This window comes from Pollachius pollachius, assembly GCF_949987615.1.
Source record: "Pollachius pollachius genome assembly, chromosome: 5".
Classification (NCBI taxonomy): Eukaryota; Metazoa; Chordata; class Actinopteri; order Gadiformes; family Gadidae; genus Pollachius; species Pollachius pollachius.
Genome location: NC_136938.1, coordinates 9508390 through 9524916, shown reverse-complemented (window position 1 = coordinate 9524916; position 16527 = coordinate 9508390). Strand labels below are relative to the sequence as shown.

Below are 16527 nucleotides of genomic sequence, written 5' to 3'. Positions count from 1 at the left end.
AGCGAGACAAAATGTACAGGGTAGATACTTAACAAACAGCTAACAATCAGGACATATTGTGAAAATGTTACACAAAATCACGTTGTAATGTTGTAAATATTGAAAATAACCGCACAGTAAGTGTGTGATAAAAATAGAAAGATGTTTTCTGAGTGAAACCTGTGGAACTGCTTCATCCTGTTCAGAGAGACTGTCCGTTCTCTTCCCCATGGTTCTCATAAACGCTTCATGTTAGAACCTCCTTTGTGGAGATTTTCCATTTATGGGATCCATTACACACTATTATTTTTTTATTATAATTTGGTCATGCAGCTCTTTAATCTTTTTATTATACAAGATTGATTTATAGTTATTTCTTATTTGCCAATAACAGCATTTAGAGTTTTTTTATTTCTGAATAGCCTGGTGCTATGAATAACACACCATTGCTATGGACGCTATTTCCATCTGTCGAATCACACAAATAAAAATGAGCGGAAGCAATAATATATTTTCTTGATGAATAAAATCATTTATTATTTGTGTCAAATGATTGATTAATTTAGAAAGTTGCCATATAAGTAGTGCTAAAATGAACAGCCTTAATTTACTTAATAATGATAATAATAATAATAATAACAATAATAATAATAATAATAATAATAATAATAATAATAATAATCTAACAATATAATGAAAGGCGAAAGACATTATACCTGACATAGTTACTACAACAAAGTGTCAGCCAAATGCCTACATTTGAATGTGTTTTATAGGCATTCACTCTTGGATTCGCTTACATTCGTCAATGCAACACAACCAGGCCTGGGTCAAAGTCCAGCATCACCAAAACGAAAAAAACAAAAACCAGGGGTGGGGAGGACTGATGATCATTGTTTTAATTGTTGTTGCTATTCTAATCGTTTCAGATAGAACAGCAGTCAGGGTTCCGGTACAGCGTCGTGGAGGTGGATGTTGGTCTACTGACGCATGCATGACATCAGCAGTGGGCTCTCACATCACAGTAAAAAAGAAGGGAGAAAAACCCCTCTTAGACTCTTCCGCCTTCGTCTCTTCCAAACATTTGCCAATGAGAGCAGGGTTCAGAAGTCAATGAATTCTTTTAAGCAGCTCTTGATTGGATCAGCACTCTAAGCACCTGGCCCAACGAGATAAGGCTTCTTTATTTCCATACAAAATGGCCGCCTGATAGGCATTCTGGCTCCGTTTGTCTCTCAGAGAGCAGAACCCTAGAGCCAGAGCTGAGCGATGAGTGATCTGGCGAAGATTTAAAAGTTTTGAGGGGTACAAGCGGCCATTACAGAAGGTTATCATACAGCATGAACCTAGCATAGAGCTTTCTGAACTCTGTTTAATTCATGAGTATGATCACGCACATTCCAAGCTACCCTTTTGGTGCTTCTTCACCATTAAAATAAGAATGATAACTGGTGGCTGGGTTACTCAAGAATAAGTACCAAGATGTCAGACTTCTTAGGAACTTCCGATCACATAATTTAAATTCCATATCGTCTGGTAATGGATAATTATGTGCATCATGCATCATCATGATTTTATGTAAATAATATTTAATACATATTTCAAATAAATATATTGATAGCCATAATTCATAATTTTGATTTTGATTGATTTAAAAACAATCAATAGTTGAATTACATTTCTTGACCTTATGATACAACTGTATCGTAAAGTAGTTGTATTTGCTTGAGTCACAGAGTCCAGGCAACCTTTAGCTTGTTTCGAAAAATTTGAAGAAAAAAAAATAGGCCTTAATATACATCCAACTGGATATGACAATATGTGATTCATAGCCTGGGAATATTTTCAAGTCGGGGCAGATGTTCTTCCTGAATTACTGATCATATCTTTATAAGAAAAACGTTCAAGTCCTGGAGTTGTTTTTTTATTTTCTTCTTGCGGTTGTTTTGATGCGGCTAAAATTAGCATATGTACATGACTGTTCAGCCATTAGCCATTTCCCCCAGGAAAGTCTTTACGAGTATTTAATTAATGGATTTGATTCATTTAGTTGAGGAAACAGTGTAGTGGATAAGACAGTGCCATGGACGTGCAATGGGGAAATCACTCTTTCAATGTCACTCTGTCTTACTCATGCTCTCTTTCTTAGGCACATATACAGACACACGCACACAATACACACACTGTCTCTCTCTCTCTCTCTCTCTCACACACACACTCACTCACTCAAACACAAACACACGCATACAAAGTCTTTCCCTCTTTCACACGCGTACACATGCGCACGCACAGACACACACACACACTCACACACACACACCTTTCTCTTATTTTACTGCCTCTGAATTCTCTATTCCTCTCTGTGTCCTGTCTTGTGTGTCTTCTCATCATTTAGACGTTGTGTGTTTTGCGAAACTTGGAACACTTATGCTAACGCTGTCTAGGCTCTGCGGCGTCCCACTCTACCCCACAATGACGGCTAATTGCTCATTTAGCTGGTTGTCTTTCACCTCCAATTGCGAAAGAACGACAGAATGTGTAATCAATGGCAGGAGACGAGCCGTCATGTTGTTGGGCAGGAGGGAGGAAAGCTGTGTGTGTGTGTGTGTGTGTGTGTGTGTGTGTGTGTGTGTGTGTGTGTGTGTGTGTGTGTGTGTGTGTGTTTGTGTGTGTGTGTGGGCCTGGAGATGACTATCTGCTTGATGTTCAGAGCTCGTTGTGGCTCGTCTGCTCTCAGTCTTATTCTCTCTTTGATTTGATTTGATGTCAAATAATCAAATCTGAAATCTGTTTGCACCCAGTTTAGTTTTTTGTGTTGTTTCAGGAACTGGTGAAACAGGAGAGCAATTTATTGGCCTGTGCCACTACAGGACACAACCATTTTTCTTTTACCATCCACAAATAGACAACTACATGAACCAAATACCACAGTTAAAGAGTACAGATTCAAATAGATGCTAACCCTAGATGCTGACGCTGTCACGCACTGTCGCGTGATACAAAATGACGCAATGCTTCATGGATCTCATATCATATTTGTTGTAGCAACTTTCGAGGTGTTGATTATTATTATTATTGACAACTGCCTCGCTCTATCTTTCCCTTGCTTTCTGCCTGTCACTGCGTTTCTCAAACTGCACTGTTTGTCGGTCGTCACGTCCTCTCTCACTCATCCCCTCCCTACCATCGTCTCCCACTCACTTCCCTCTCTCTCCCTCTCATCTCTCTCCCTCACTCTCAGCTCCCAAATTGTTTTGCCCTCTCCGTCTATAAATTCCAGCCCTTTTTCAGGCCTCGGTCATGGGGGGTGATGATGGGGGATGGAGGTAGGGATGGTGTCGAGGGAAGGGGACAGGTGGTAGTGATGGTGTCTAGGGGATGAGTGGGTGGTGGTGGTGTCTAGGGAAGGAGAGGGATGTTAGTGGTGATGTTTAGGTTGGAGAGGGGTTGAGGTGATGGTGTCTATGGTGGGATAGGGGGAGGTGATGGTGTCTAGGGGAGGGGAGGGGTGGTAGTGATTGTGTGTAGGGGATGAGTAGGTGGTGGTGAGGGTGTCTAGGATTGAGAGAAGGTTTGTAGTCATGGTGTCTTTGACGGAGAGGGGTGGTAGTGTTGGTGTCTCGGGGATGAGTTGGGTGGTAGTGATGGTGACTAGGGGATGAGTGGGTGGAAGTGATGATGTCTAAGGGATGAGTGGGGTGGAGGTGATTGTGTCGATGGTAGGAGAGGGTACGTCGTGATGGTGTCTAGGGGAGGGGAAGGTGGTAGTGATGGTGTGGGTAGGGGAGGGGCTTATCCCTATAAGAGCAGCATGCTGCACTCTATACAGGACCAGAGCGGCTCTCTAGAAGACAGAAGACGGACCTATATTAGCTCTGACATTGCCCCTCCCTCCCCACTGAACAACCCTGACTTCACCCTTTGACCTCAGAGACCCCAGCGACCCTAACTACACAAACCTTGCAAACCACCAACAGGTAGGATCTGAGATGGGGATTGTATTGTGCGTTCATATGTTTGTGTGTGTTTGTGTGTATGTTTAGGATTAATCAGGAATGAGAGTTTTCTCAGTCATTTTCTCAGTGGGATGTGCACTACAGGCCCCACAGTGTGCTAGGCCATTATCTGTTTTGAAGAGAACCTTTTCAATAGGTTACTTGCGGACCGAGGCTGTAGATAGAGGTTATAGAGAGGCTAAATATCCCACAGCTGCAGAACGGTAGCTCAGCAGAGAAAGAGAGTGCTGGCAGTGAAAGTTGTCAAAAGAGGAGGAGGACCACCTATAGTTATAGTCACAATCTCTAGTTAGTCTGCTCCAGCATCCTGCGTTGTTGTGACTATTAACTTTGACCTTGTGTTGTATGACGAGTGTTTAGCTGACCATGATCACAGCTCATTAGGATGCAGCGTTACACACTTTGGACTTGAAGTAGTTTTAGTGGTCCTATCTGTCTATCTGTCGGTCAACGCTGAGCCGATTCCGCGATTAATCAATTGAAACACACTATCGGAAATATTGATGATTAATAAATGAAAAGTAATTTATGCAGTAATTTAATTATTTATATTTAAGTACAAATACTTAGTACCGAAACAATTGTTTCAGAAATTGTTAAATTTGATTCATGATTCATTCTACAATCAATACTTCACTTTTTGACTGCTTGTTAGATAAAGCAAGCACATTTAGGACCCAATTTTGACCTTGGAAACTTGTGATGGCCATTTGCTAATACCTTTATAGACAAAATGGTTAATATATTAATCAGAAGAAAAAATGAATTGGTAAACCATTTAAATCATCCACTATGAAAATAATTAGATAGTTCATAATTTTTGGTGGGAGCTCTATTGTCTACCTGTCCAGCCGGCATCCATAGGTGTGTTTATGTAAGTTATATTAGAACAAGTAGTGATCTCTCTTGCACAGTATTGATTTTGTTTCTCATTGAAAAGTGTCGCTCCAGCGATGAAAGGAGTAGCTAATGGATGCTAATACGTGTCTCATCTCACCTTTCGGGGTTGCAGGTGGTGTGTGTGTGTGTGTGTGTGTGTGTGTGTGTGTGTGTGTGTGTGTGTGTGTGTGTGTGTGTGTGTGTGTGTGTGTGTGTGTGTGTGTGTGTGTGCTAAATGCCTGTTAGGGATGTATATTATTTCATGCAGTGATTGACCAGCCTTTAATCTGGTTGGGGTATGGGTTTGTGTGTATGTGTCTTTGTGCATGTGCACGTGCCTGTGCATGTGCTTGCGTGTGCTTGTGTGTGTGTGTTTCTAAGTGTGTGTGTTTTTGTTAGATGCGGATGTGAATGCTTTGTATGTATGTGTGTGTGTGTGTGTGTGTGTGTGTGTGTGTGTGTGTGTGTGATTGCATTGTGTGTGTGTCATCTTCAGTAGTTTGAAGGGCCATTAGAGAGAGTGCTTAAGGGTTAATAACAGTCATCTGCCTCTGGTTCTTTCCCTTAAATCAAGGTCACCAGACCTGTGACGAAGAATCCATGACAATACAGACACATTAAGGTCAAAGGATTTTCCTTCATGCATCAAATATCAACAACTTAACATACCGTTTAAAAATATATATTGTTTTTGGGGGGATTTGCTTGATTTAGTCTTACTCTCCTGTCCCCCTGAGTAGTATTGAACAGTAGAGATCAATGGAGAACCAATACAGAATTAGAGATTTCACCTTCTTTCATCTTGCGGTTAACTCATCATTTCTGCATCTCTCTCTCTCTCTCTCTCTCTAACCCTCTTCTCAAGAGAAAGAGATAAAATGAGAGAGAATGATAGAGAGCAAGAGAGAGAGAATACATTTTTGCGCATGTGCATGTGGGTGAGTGTGCACGCATGCGAGTGTCTGGGTCTGTGCGTGTGTTTGTCTGTGTGTGTGTGTGTGTGTGTGTGTGTGTCTGCTTGTGTGTGTGTGTGTGTGTGTGTGTGTATGTGTGTGTGTGTGTGTGTGTGTGTGTGTGCGTGCGTGCGTGCGTGCGTGTGCGTGCGTGTGTGTGTGTGTGCGGTTTCCTACAGTGGGTGTCATACATGTTGACTCAAGGTCTAATCTCATCTGGTCCTAATGAAGCTCATCAAGATTCAAAGCAATTTTAAACAAGGCTGATCATCCATAAAGAGCTATGCTCCCACAGCCAATCAAAATCTACCAGACACTCAGCTCTGTCTTCATTCACACACAGTATTGATTCCTACCTGAAGGAGGATACTGGTGCTGCTGGTGTAGAGGTGAACAGATATAAGAACAGTGAACAGAAATAAGAGGTAGAAATTGGATATTGAAAGGAGGAATTGAGAATAGCCCGAACGAAGGGAAGCTAGTCCTTGTTTGAGGAGAGGACGTCTGCCTGCGATCAGACGTTCTGCCGTAAGTTTAACTATTTTATTGAGTATCTGTCCGAGGAGGATCCGCATCTCCTGTCTACACACTGGCCGTGGCCAACAGCCATGGAAAATTCATTTCGCTGCTGATTCAGGTGCTATAGACCGGCATAATGTAGCGGTGTTATCCTGTTTTCAGCTCACATATAAAAAGGTTTTCGATTTCCCAAATGAAAGTTGCAATCCAAGTGGTTTGAAGTCACATTAACCTTATTATGAACACTCATTTCAATGCAGGATTCCAGCCGTTAAAGGTCACATTTCCCTTATAATTATTGAAAATTTCCGGTATTACATTTTATTGATACTTTTTTGGGGTTTATTTACCACACTTTGATCAGTGTTGTGCAGGGATTTACCTCTGGCGGTTAATCTCTTGCACCCTTAAACCTTTTATCATAAATCTCACCGCACTGCTACATTTTACCCTTTGGCTAGTGGCACTTTTTCTTGCGTACCGACACAGGCTGCCGGTACTCTACTCTGCCCTATCAAAGTCCGGTTCTCTCTCTATCATATTATGATCCTATAAAGTGGACGGAACAAACAACGGGGCTCCGGGCTCCGCAGGTATGCTACACACCGAGCCAACCGGAAGTTCGGAAACAAAGTCAACAACAATGGCTTCCTCTGTGTCGCGTTCGAAAATAAGGGGTTTCTGAAATGCAATGGGCCACCTTTACAGCACTTCAATCCACAAAGTTATGTAAAGTCATGGCTTGCCAAGGGAAGAAGATCTGCAGATGAAACAGCATGTGGAGCTCCTCACCATTCAAGCAAAGCTGACCCCAAGACCTGCTGGACCCTTTTTTAAGTAGGTTAATTGTCTTATAATATTTAGTCTGCGCACAATCTTTTTTCTTTTTTTTAATCAAGATTGACATTCAATATTTCTGTTAAAGCTACATTTTTTGTTTACTTATGTTTTTGGCTGTGAGTATTTGTCAACTCTGCTGACGAGTTACACTAGAGTACAATTGTTGACATTTATGGTTTATTAATTGACCATTTATAGATTACCTCACTGAATTCATTACCAAATCAAAGCTAACTTATTGTCTACCTCTGATCCCTTTCAGCCTCTCCCCGCAAAGGCAAGGTAAGATGTGGATGAAACAGAACCTGAGGTTTAACCACAGAGCCTATGGTGCCATTTCTGTAAGTATGTGAACATCTTATTTATTAAGTTTATGCTTGCTGAATTTATGCTACTATCAAACAAACAATACAACCTAATTTTTTACTTCCTGTTTCTTTAGAATAGCCAATGAGATTAATCTAACAAAGCATTTTGTATTTTGACTACATTGATTGCAAGCTGCATAACTACTCTAATTTTCTTTTTTGTCTAACTCTGTCTTCTATCTGTGTCTGTCTCTGTTGTGTGTGTTCACAGGGAACATGGAGGGCCATTTTGCCTCCTCTCATAGATGTGGAGTCACCTTGTTTTCATCGCTTCCACCAGAGTTCTACATTTCAGGCCTGAAGACTTCATTGCACCACACACTAAATCCTTATGTAATTGGCACATGGTGATGCAGATTTGCTCACTAAAGCATGTGTGCTCCAATAATTGAAATGGTTGTCCCTTTGATTAGTTGCTGTTGAGAGGAGGCGTGTTTTTGCCAAGTATATTTTCATTTTAACTTGTTAACACATGGATCTTAAAGCTGCAGTAATCAATTTTTGGTCACTTGGGGGCACACAAACAACCAAACATTACAGATGCACAGCCCTGTCATTATAATATTACTCAAATTCTTATGGCAGGCATGTTAGCTAACAATTGCTACTTACAGTATATATCCATGATATTTATATAATATCTGACATATTATATTTACTTACCTTTTAGATCTGGACTGGTTTACTTTACATAAATTCCTAGGATTTAAGGACATCCCAGCAAGAAGACTTAATTTCATTACACACTAAAGCAAGTGTACTCCAATAATTGAAATGGTTGTCCCTTTGATTAAATAGTTTTTGAAGCTCAGCATTACCTCTTACTTTTTTTTTTTTACTCTAAGAATTCAGAATTTACAATTACTGATTTGCACGCGTCGCTTATATGTGAATAAGGGAGTACTGCCACTTATTTTTTTCCAATTCAAGCGCTGAACTTAAGTTTAACTTAACTTTAACCTTACATCCAGTTTTAATATGCTGTTATTTTGATAGACGACACGATATTCACTACATATCAAGCTGTTTCAACACACCTTTATCGTAAGGTTCTGTGGCTTTGCCAAGCTTTTATTTGTTTATTTAGTTTCATCATGGCTGTACTTTTATTTCCAGTATCTTCATTACTTAATTGCGTTTAAGCTTTTGTCCCGGGTGTTCTTTTGAAGAAAACCATCAGTTTGTCGTGACACCAGCAGGGCACTGGGCGTGGGGGAGGGACAGGTCAGGCTGGCACGGGTCAAAGGTCACTCTATCTCCTGAGTTAGCCAGATAAGAGAGAAGTTAATCCCTTGAGCACAATGCTGCAAACCCCATGATTATTCTCTGGACATTATGCACACATACACACACTCACACTCACACATACACACACACACACACACAAAAACACGCACATACACGCACGCACAAACACACACACACACACAACGCCAACACTCACATGCACCAACACTCACATCCATAGAAAACACACACACACTGTCTGGCGTCATCAGTTGACAGATATTGTGGAAGGGGTGCTGTCCTCCTATGTTATCTGTTGTCATGACTTCCATGGCTCGTGTAAATGAAGCTTTTACAACCTACCTTGTAATCCAATGATAAATATAATGATAAATACAATGACCTTATATCAAACATGTGGAGTTATTACACCATGGCTGCTGGATTCAATTTGATACAACCAAATTAAATTGTCTATTCAATTGAATAACCTTAATACATGAGTGTGAGGTGTGTGTATGTTGGTATAGCATCTATCCATGTACTACATATACATATATATATATATATATATATATATATATCTATATATATATATATATACATATTTATACACCCATTCATACAAACAAAAACACACACGCATATTTACTTACTTGCCCCGGACAGGTTTTTGATGGAGTTTGGATGGAGTGGGTAGAGAGAGAGTCTGTGAGTGGAGTGGGGAGAGACTGTGGGAGGGTGGGTAGAGAGAGAGACTGTGGGTGGAGAGAGTGTGGGTGGAGGAGGTAGAGAGAGTGGGTGGAGGAGGTACAGAGAGTGTGGGTGGAGGAGGTAGAGAGAGTGTGGGTGGAGAGGGTAGAGAGAGTGTGGGTGGAGGAGGTAGAGAGAGTGTGGGTGGAGAGGGTAGAGAGGCTGTGGGTGGAGAGAGTGTGGGTGGTGGGGGAGAGAGTGCTGGTGGAGGAGGTAGAGAGAGTGTGGGTGGAGAGGGTACCAAAAAGGCCTGATGCACAGCTGTGATATTTATCACAAGGCTGATTTGCAGTCCAGACCATAAACTGTCAACCCATGATCAATAATGATTTGTATCAAATCAATGCATGCTGGGGCACTGGCACACATTGTTCAGTAAATCATCAATACTAAAACACACCACGGTGCATTGTACCTCGAGAAAGGCTCACAACGGACAACAGCGTCAATCACACACACGTCGGTGAAGGAGGTGCTGAGTTTGGTGGGCTTTTTCAATCTAGAGTCCCTAAAAATTGCAAAGCGGGTTTTAATTATCTGTCAGAGAGTGACGAGACAACAACACGAGCCGCCGGAGGCCCCGAATAACCCTCTGCATTATTCATCCAAGCTTATTAGTATTTTGTTAATCTTCCCTTTATACAGTCTTTTGAAGAAAATCACTTATTTTCAGAAGTCGTTTCTGCACCGTGCCGCTAACTAGATTAGTTGGCTGGTGTTTGACTAAACCCCTTCCCCCCAGCTACAGTCTCAAAGTCTTTTATTTCTTAACCAAGTACTTATGTTTGCCTTGAGAAAACATAAGGAGAGACAGACTGTTGTGGAACAAGATTGCTTAAACCGAGTAATAGAGTCAGTGTGGGCGGGTTAAAGATGTGAGTGGGGAGACTCGATCACGTCGTACTGTTGACTGATTGCAGGCAGCGTATCGAAGAGGAAGAGCCCAAAACACACTGCGCTTCAGAATTGCCCTTTTTTTTGTGCAAACACACTGAATATATACTGGGTCCTTTAGGAGGGTTCATAGCATGTGAAGCCCTTTGAGATTGTGAAATTGACTCAGGTTCTATACCGTTATAGCATAATTGCCGAAGTCATATTTTGGCCAAATTGTGATATCTGAGCTAACTCTACTCTCCTAACACTGCTGATTCACTGTGCCTCATTGGCTGTATCCTACATTCCATAATCACTATCTGGCTAAGTCATCTTAGGCATTTTTTACACTAAATACAAGATATATACACCACAGTGTTTTTTTTCAGTGCTTTTGCCACAACAAAGTGTCCGGCTCTGGGGCTGCAGCTGGATGCTACTCGGCAGACAGGAGGTAAACAGCACTCGATATCACATCCACCTGCCTTATCCTACAGCAAACCCATTTTCAAGGCTTGAAAAAGTAATAAGCCTTTTGACACTGAAAAGTCCTATCTGCAAAGCATCTTCACGTTGGAGCAGCCTGTAGCGATTTGAAGCCTTAATAGAAATGCATTACAAAAATATCAAATTAAGGTTCTTTAATTACTTTTCAGTCAATCAGTTGGAGCATTATCGCCACACATATTACATCAGCCGATATTAAAGAACATATAGGCACAATTTTAATTAAAAAGAAAGGATAAATATAGAGTGAAGAAAAACTTTTTTGGAAAACCTTTTATTGAACATTACCTTAAGGTTTTTTATGCATATACATCTATATTTATTGTATAGTACATGAAAAACATCTGGGTTCTACTGAAAGTATTAGAATTGTGTCTCTAGTATGGTCAGTAATCTGTGTCTGTGTTGCAAAAAAAGTTAAGTACTTTTGTGTGACGCAATGCAGTCAAGAATTAGAACTTCCGCCGCTACAATTAGGATTAAACTGGCAACACAAAATGGGAACGTATGATTTGTACATTCGAATTACATTATAATCTGCAGTTGTGGGCTCTCCACAAAAATCCAGGAAGAGGCTTTGACGGATGCATGCCGTTGGTGGCCCACCATGCGAGGATAATCCGTCGTTAAGTCGCTAGGCAAGACCACAGTCATTTCTTTTGCTAATGGAGGGAAGGTGAGATAACACTCACCAGATAGGGAAGCTTCCGGTGACCTGAGAGCGAACCGCGTGTCTTGTGCAGCCCGGTGTACAAGACACACAAAATGTTCTTGAATTTAAATGAACCTTCTTGGAGAATTTAAGTGTTTTTCCATTTTTGTTTTCTTATTTTCAGTATTTTGTACATTGTGGTACATATTTGTGTAGTTTGCACAGCTACATCCAATACAATCACACATCCGCAGTCTTCTCATGTTGGGCAGCACTGGGAACTGCCCATCACAACAACAACCTCCCAATCTGTTGCGCATGGGGTTCATCTTGGTCATCTGCTGGTTGATACTGCGATCTGACCATGCATCACAATGTCACTCTGTTGCACGTCTTATATTATATAGATATATCATTTGTGTCAGATTTATTTTTGATTTCAAATACAAATAAAAAATGTAATCTAATTTTAAAGAGGGGCAGGTAGCACATGGTTGCATCGGTGTAGAAGATGTGAGCAGTAGATTTGATCTCAGGAGGAGATGGGAGAGCAGCAGATTCTGTTCCCGGCTATACCAGCAGAGAGAGTCGCTGCTGTCTGCTCTGCGTCAGCACATCAGAGCTCTACTCTAATGACTTCATTAACCACTTTATTTAGCGCTTCATCACTTAATTAAACACAGAAAATGGGTTGACGAGTCCCTCAAGAGATCGTGGCGGGAGACTATTCCTCTCTCTCTCTCCCCCCCCCCCCAGACACATCAAAGTCAAAGGAAGGCAGAGAAACACGCAATCATCACCGCCCCACAGTGTTTCACTGGAAACAAACTGGGCTTGGACTTGTCTGTCTGGTCTTCCGAAGCATAGTCAGTCCATATGTCTTTATGTCTGTCTCTCTGTCAACCTGTTTTTCTGTCTTGTGAGCAGTCGGCCAATCTAACTGGATGTTGACAAGTCTGTGTGTGTGTGTCTTACAAAAAGTCAGTCCACTTGTCTGTTGTGTGTGTGTGTGTTTCTAGCAGTCATTGCATCTCTCTTTTGGTCAGTCTGTCTGCCTTTAGGTCCATCACAGCCTTTGTATTTCTACGGCTTTCTACACAGCGTGAATTGATTTCTTTGTCCCTCAGTGGTGACATAAATCAATGATCCGTCGATGTTGGTCATAATACAATGACATTGTGACATATAGTAATAATAATAATAATAATAATAATAATAATCAATGTCAAAATATATTTATTAATGAGAATGTTAGCCAGGAGCCCTAAGGTCTGATTTATAAAAAATAAGAGTCACTGTTGATCATCTAACCTCAAAGGGACTACTTTGAGGAGTTAACAAATATAATCTCTTTAAATTACCATTATATGACAGGTTGTAATGCAACTTAAAAAACAGCCCTTCCCTGATTCTCTCCATTGCATAGAAAAGTCTGTGGACTGATTTATATTTTATTTGGGGAGAAGTAAGGAAATGAATAAGCCGGGATTGAGGAATTTGTTTCTTCCATGCATTTTTTATTTGAACGTTTATTTCTGATAATAACTAACAGTAGTTTATAATTGTTGCAACCCACAGAGGTCGTTCTCCAGTGATCCAAGTGCAAGCTTTAGTAGGCTGCAGTTCACTTACCAGCTACAGGTGCCAGTAATGAGAAGGAAGCAGGATTTGCCAGTTGACGATCACGCGAAAATATATGTATTGGCTACCAAGTTATGCACTGGTAGCCAAACCACAGTGTTTGAAACCATTTGTTGTCATGCACACACATACATGCACACATACATGGCTGTGTGTGGTCTCTGTGTGCGTTGGTGGTGGCATAGTCCATGTGTGGGGTATTTTTGATTACAGCTTGCATGTTGGGTAGGGTTGTTTTTATTTCAGTGTGTGTTATGCAGTGCTACGTCATGTGAGTCTACATATGATGATTCAATGTCGTATGCTATATTTAATTTTATTCAACATATTGTGAATCTCTATGTCATGTGATTCTATGATGCATGACTTTATAAATCTGAAGGGTTCCATTTAAAAGCAAATAAATTCAATCTTGCGACCCACAACAGATAACACAGAGGAACAAACCTCATTCCTATGTGTGTTTGTTTGTCTGCGACAGAGAGAAGCATAGAGAGATAGATAGTGTTGGGTGTTTGTCTCAACTGTGGTGCGCTTTTACAGATTTCGTATGTATGATGATATCAATAATAGTAGCAAATGAAAATAAATGTGTATGTGTGTGAGACAGAGAGAGAAAGAGAAAACAAGATGTTTGTGTGTGTGAGTTCACGAGGCCAATGCCGCTTGCTAGTGTGTGCACATGCAAATGGAAGAAAAAGTAAGCGAGAGCGTGAATGTTGGTGTGAACGTCAGTGAGTGAGTCACTGTGTATGTGTGTGTGTGTATGTGATAGCGAGAGTTTGTGAGACACAAGAGTGTTTATGTGTGATAGAGAATGAAATGAATGTGCGTGTGTTTGGTGTGGCTCGGCCTGCTCCTCCCAGCTACAGAAGCTCAAACCACAGACAACTTAGATGTTGGATAAATACTCTATTGGTCCTGAGAGAGAGAGACAGAGGGAGGGAGAGAGAGAGTGAGCATGTTGATCCTCTATGTATATGCATGTTCCTCTGAACATTGTGATGGTGTGGGATGCCAGAGGGCTTCATCTTGGCACCAATTAAACAAATTCAAGTGTAACGAGATTAAATCAGTCGCCTGGTAACATCCAAACCAAATGCCGAGGCTTGGTTGTGCATGATGTGAACCGACATCTTCTTTGAGAAATGCAACCGTTTAAGCATCTTGCAGTAGATGATGATGTGAAGAGTGTTTGCAAGTGTAAATGTTAACCAAGGGCAAATGTGCCTCCATAGAGCCAACAGTTAAATATAATTATTAATTTTCAAATTCAGTTTAGTCTGAGTTTGACTAGATATTCATGGAACATTCACTATTAATACAAACTACAACAAAATGGAAAAGCAAACACCAGAGTCAGTCCAGCCATTTTATTTTGATGGAAAATATTTTTCTTAAGAATATTTTATTGCTCAATAGAAAGACCAAATAAAGTGTGTGTATTAAAATGACAAAATTCCTCTCTCTTTTCTAGTCTACAGTGGAACCATGAAGACGCTTGTTGTGGTTTTACTGCTGCTCTGCCGAATTGTCCCGGGACACTGTGACTGCCAAGGAGACTGTCTTACCTGTAGACACCTGCTGGACAATGAACATCACTTTAACACCATGGTGAGACACAACTTACGGAAAAAAAACAACTTTAACACCATGATGAGTCACAACTGGCTGAAAATAAACTAAACTTCAACTCCACGGTTCATTGTTAGTTTTATATTGTTACGTTAATTTGACTTACAATAAACACCACTTCATATTCACATGAAATGTGGTGAATGATGCTAATCAAAACCATGCGAAAGTTAAACGAGCTCATGCTATTTCAACACTATATTTCTGTGCCATTACTTCTACCATTATACCCTCGGTATGATGAAATAAAAGGACAACAGCGAGGTTTCATGTTAAGCTCTCACTCTCTCTCTCTCCCTCCTCTTTTTCAATCTTCTACCATAGCCCCTCTATCTGTGAGTCACTAAATAACCCCTGTGGGCTTTCAGTTGTCATTAACGTTGGCTAATTGATTCCCGAGGATAGATGTGTGACTGTCTCCGATCTCAACATTCCTCCTTTACGCCCCACTGCCCTCTGGGAGTTTTAGCATGCCATAAACTAAAACGTGAAATGTAGGAAAATATGGATCTTTCTCTTGGATTGAATACACATAACATTTGGAATGATCTCTCTCCATCATTCTAATTATCGCTCGTATTCTCCACTCTCTCACTCTTTGTCTGTCTCTCCGTCTTTCTGTCTCTCTCTGTCTATCTCTGTGTCTCCCTTTCCCTCTCTCTCTCCAGATGTGTTTGATCGAGTGTGAAAGCAGAATATCTCCATCCACAACTTGGGACAGCTGCCGCCAGGCTGTTGCCCTCCTGCCATTCTCCTCTGTGTCCATAGGGGGCGACATACTGAAGAGAGCCCAGGAGGAGGTAGAAGCCCTCCTTCCACCAGTGGAGGAGGAGGAGGAAGAGAGGGATGAGCGCCAGGCGGCTGGGCTCGATGCTGAGGGAAGCCTCCTGTCCGCCTTGACCTTACAGAGGTTTGACGACGCGTCCCTGGGAATGAACCAACTGAGCACCATGGACATCGACCACAACTCTTTAGAGGAGGGTGAGGGCGCCAGAAAGCAGGCTGAGGCAGGGCTCAGTGTTTCCAAGCGTTTCGGTGGCTTTCTGAAAGGGCGGCACGGCTACCGAAAGCTGGTCTCACCGGGAAGGTCCTACCAGAAGAGGTACGGCGGTTTCATCGGCGTGCGCAAGTCAGCGCGCAAGTGGAACAACCAGAAGCGCTTCAGTGAGTTCCTGAAGCAGTACCTGAGCACCCGCGCTACTAACTACAACAGTGTGTCCGAAGAGCTGACCCAACAGAACGAGGTTTAGCAGCCTACTTCTCTTAAAACATACAAAAAAAGAAGCCACAGATCTAAATCAACACACTTTATTTCAATATATAAATGTAAATATAAGACATACCATTAGCAGCTCTCCTGTGCTCCAAAATAAATTAAAAAGAAATCGTAAAAATTGGCAATGCAGAATTTTTGTTTCTGGCTGTTTGTTTCTGAGTCCAATTAATTCAGCCAACAATTATGGTCATGATAAATACTTCAACTGTTTCATGAAAGCTAGGAAGCATCATAAGCTGTAAACTCTTAAATGGTCACTAATTGTACCATAATACATGCTTTTGTACGTTGTGAGTTATATTTTCATAAACAGACGTACCTTCTAAATATCCCAATCCCAGTGGTTCTGAGATGTGGAATGTGTGGGGGAAAATGGTCAGAACCATGGGTACAGCGTCATGTCGTA

General features: G+C 41.2%; 1 protein-coding gene across 1 annotated transcript; it reads left to right on the top strand.

Annotated features, from left to right (window-relative positions):
• Positions 1-3821: 3821 nt before the first annotated feature.
• Positions 3822-16095, top strand: LOC307075556 (prepronociceptin-like; the record flags this gene model as incomplete). Its single annotated transcript, XM_079736186.1, has 3 exons — positions 3822-3956; positions 14688-14824; positions 15514-16095. The coding sequence occupies exons 2-3, from the start codon at positions 14702-14704 to the stop codon at positions 16093-16095; spliced, it is 705 nt and encodes a 234-aa protein (XP_079592312.1). The 5' UTR covers positions 3822-3956; positions 14688-14701.
• Between the last annotated feature and the right edge of the window lie 432 nt (positions 16096-16527).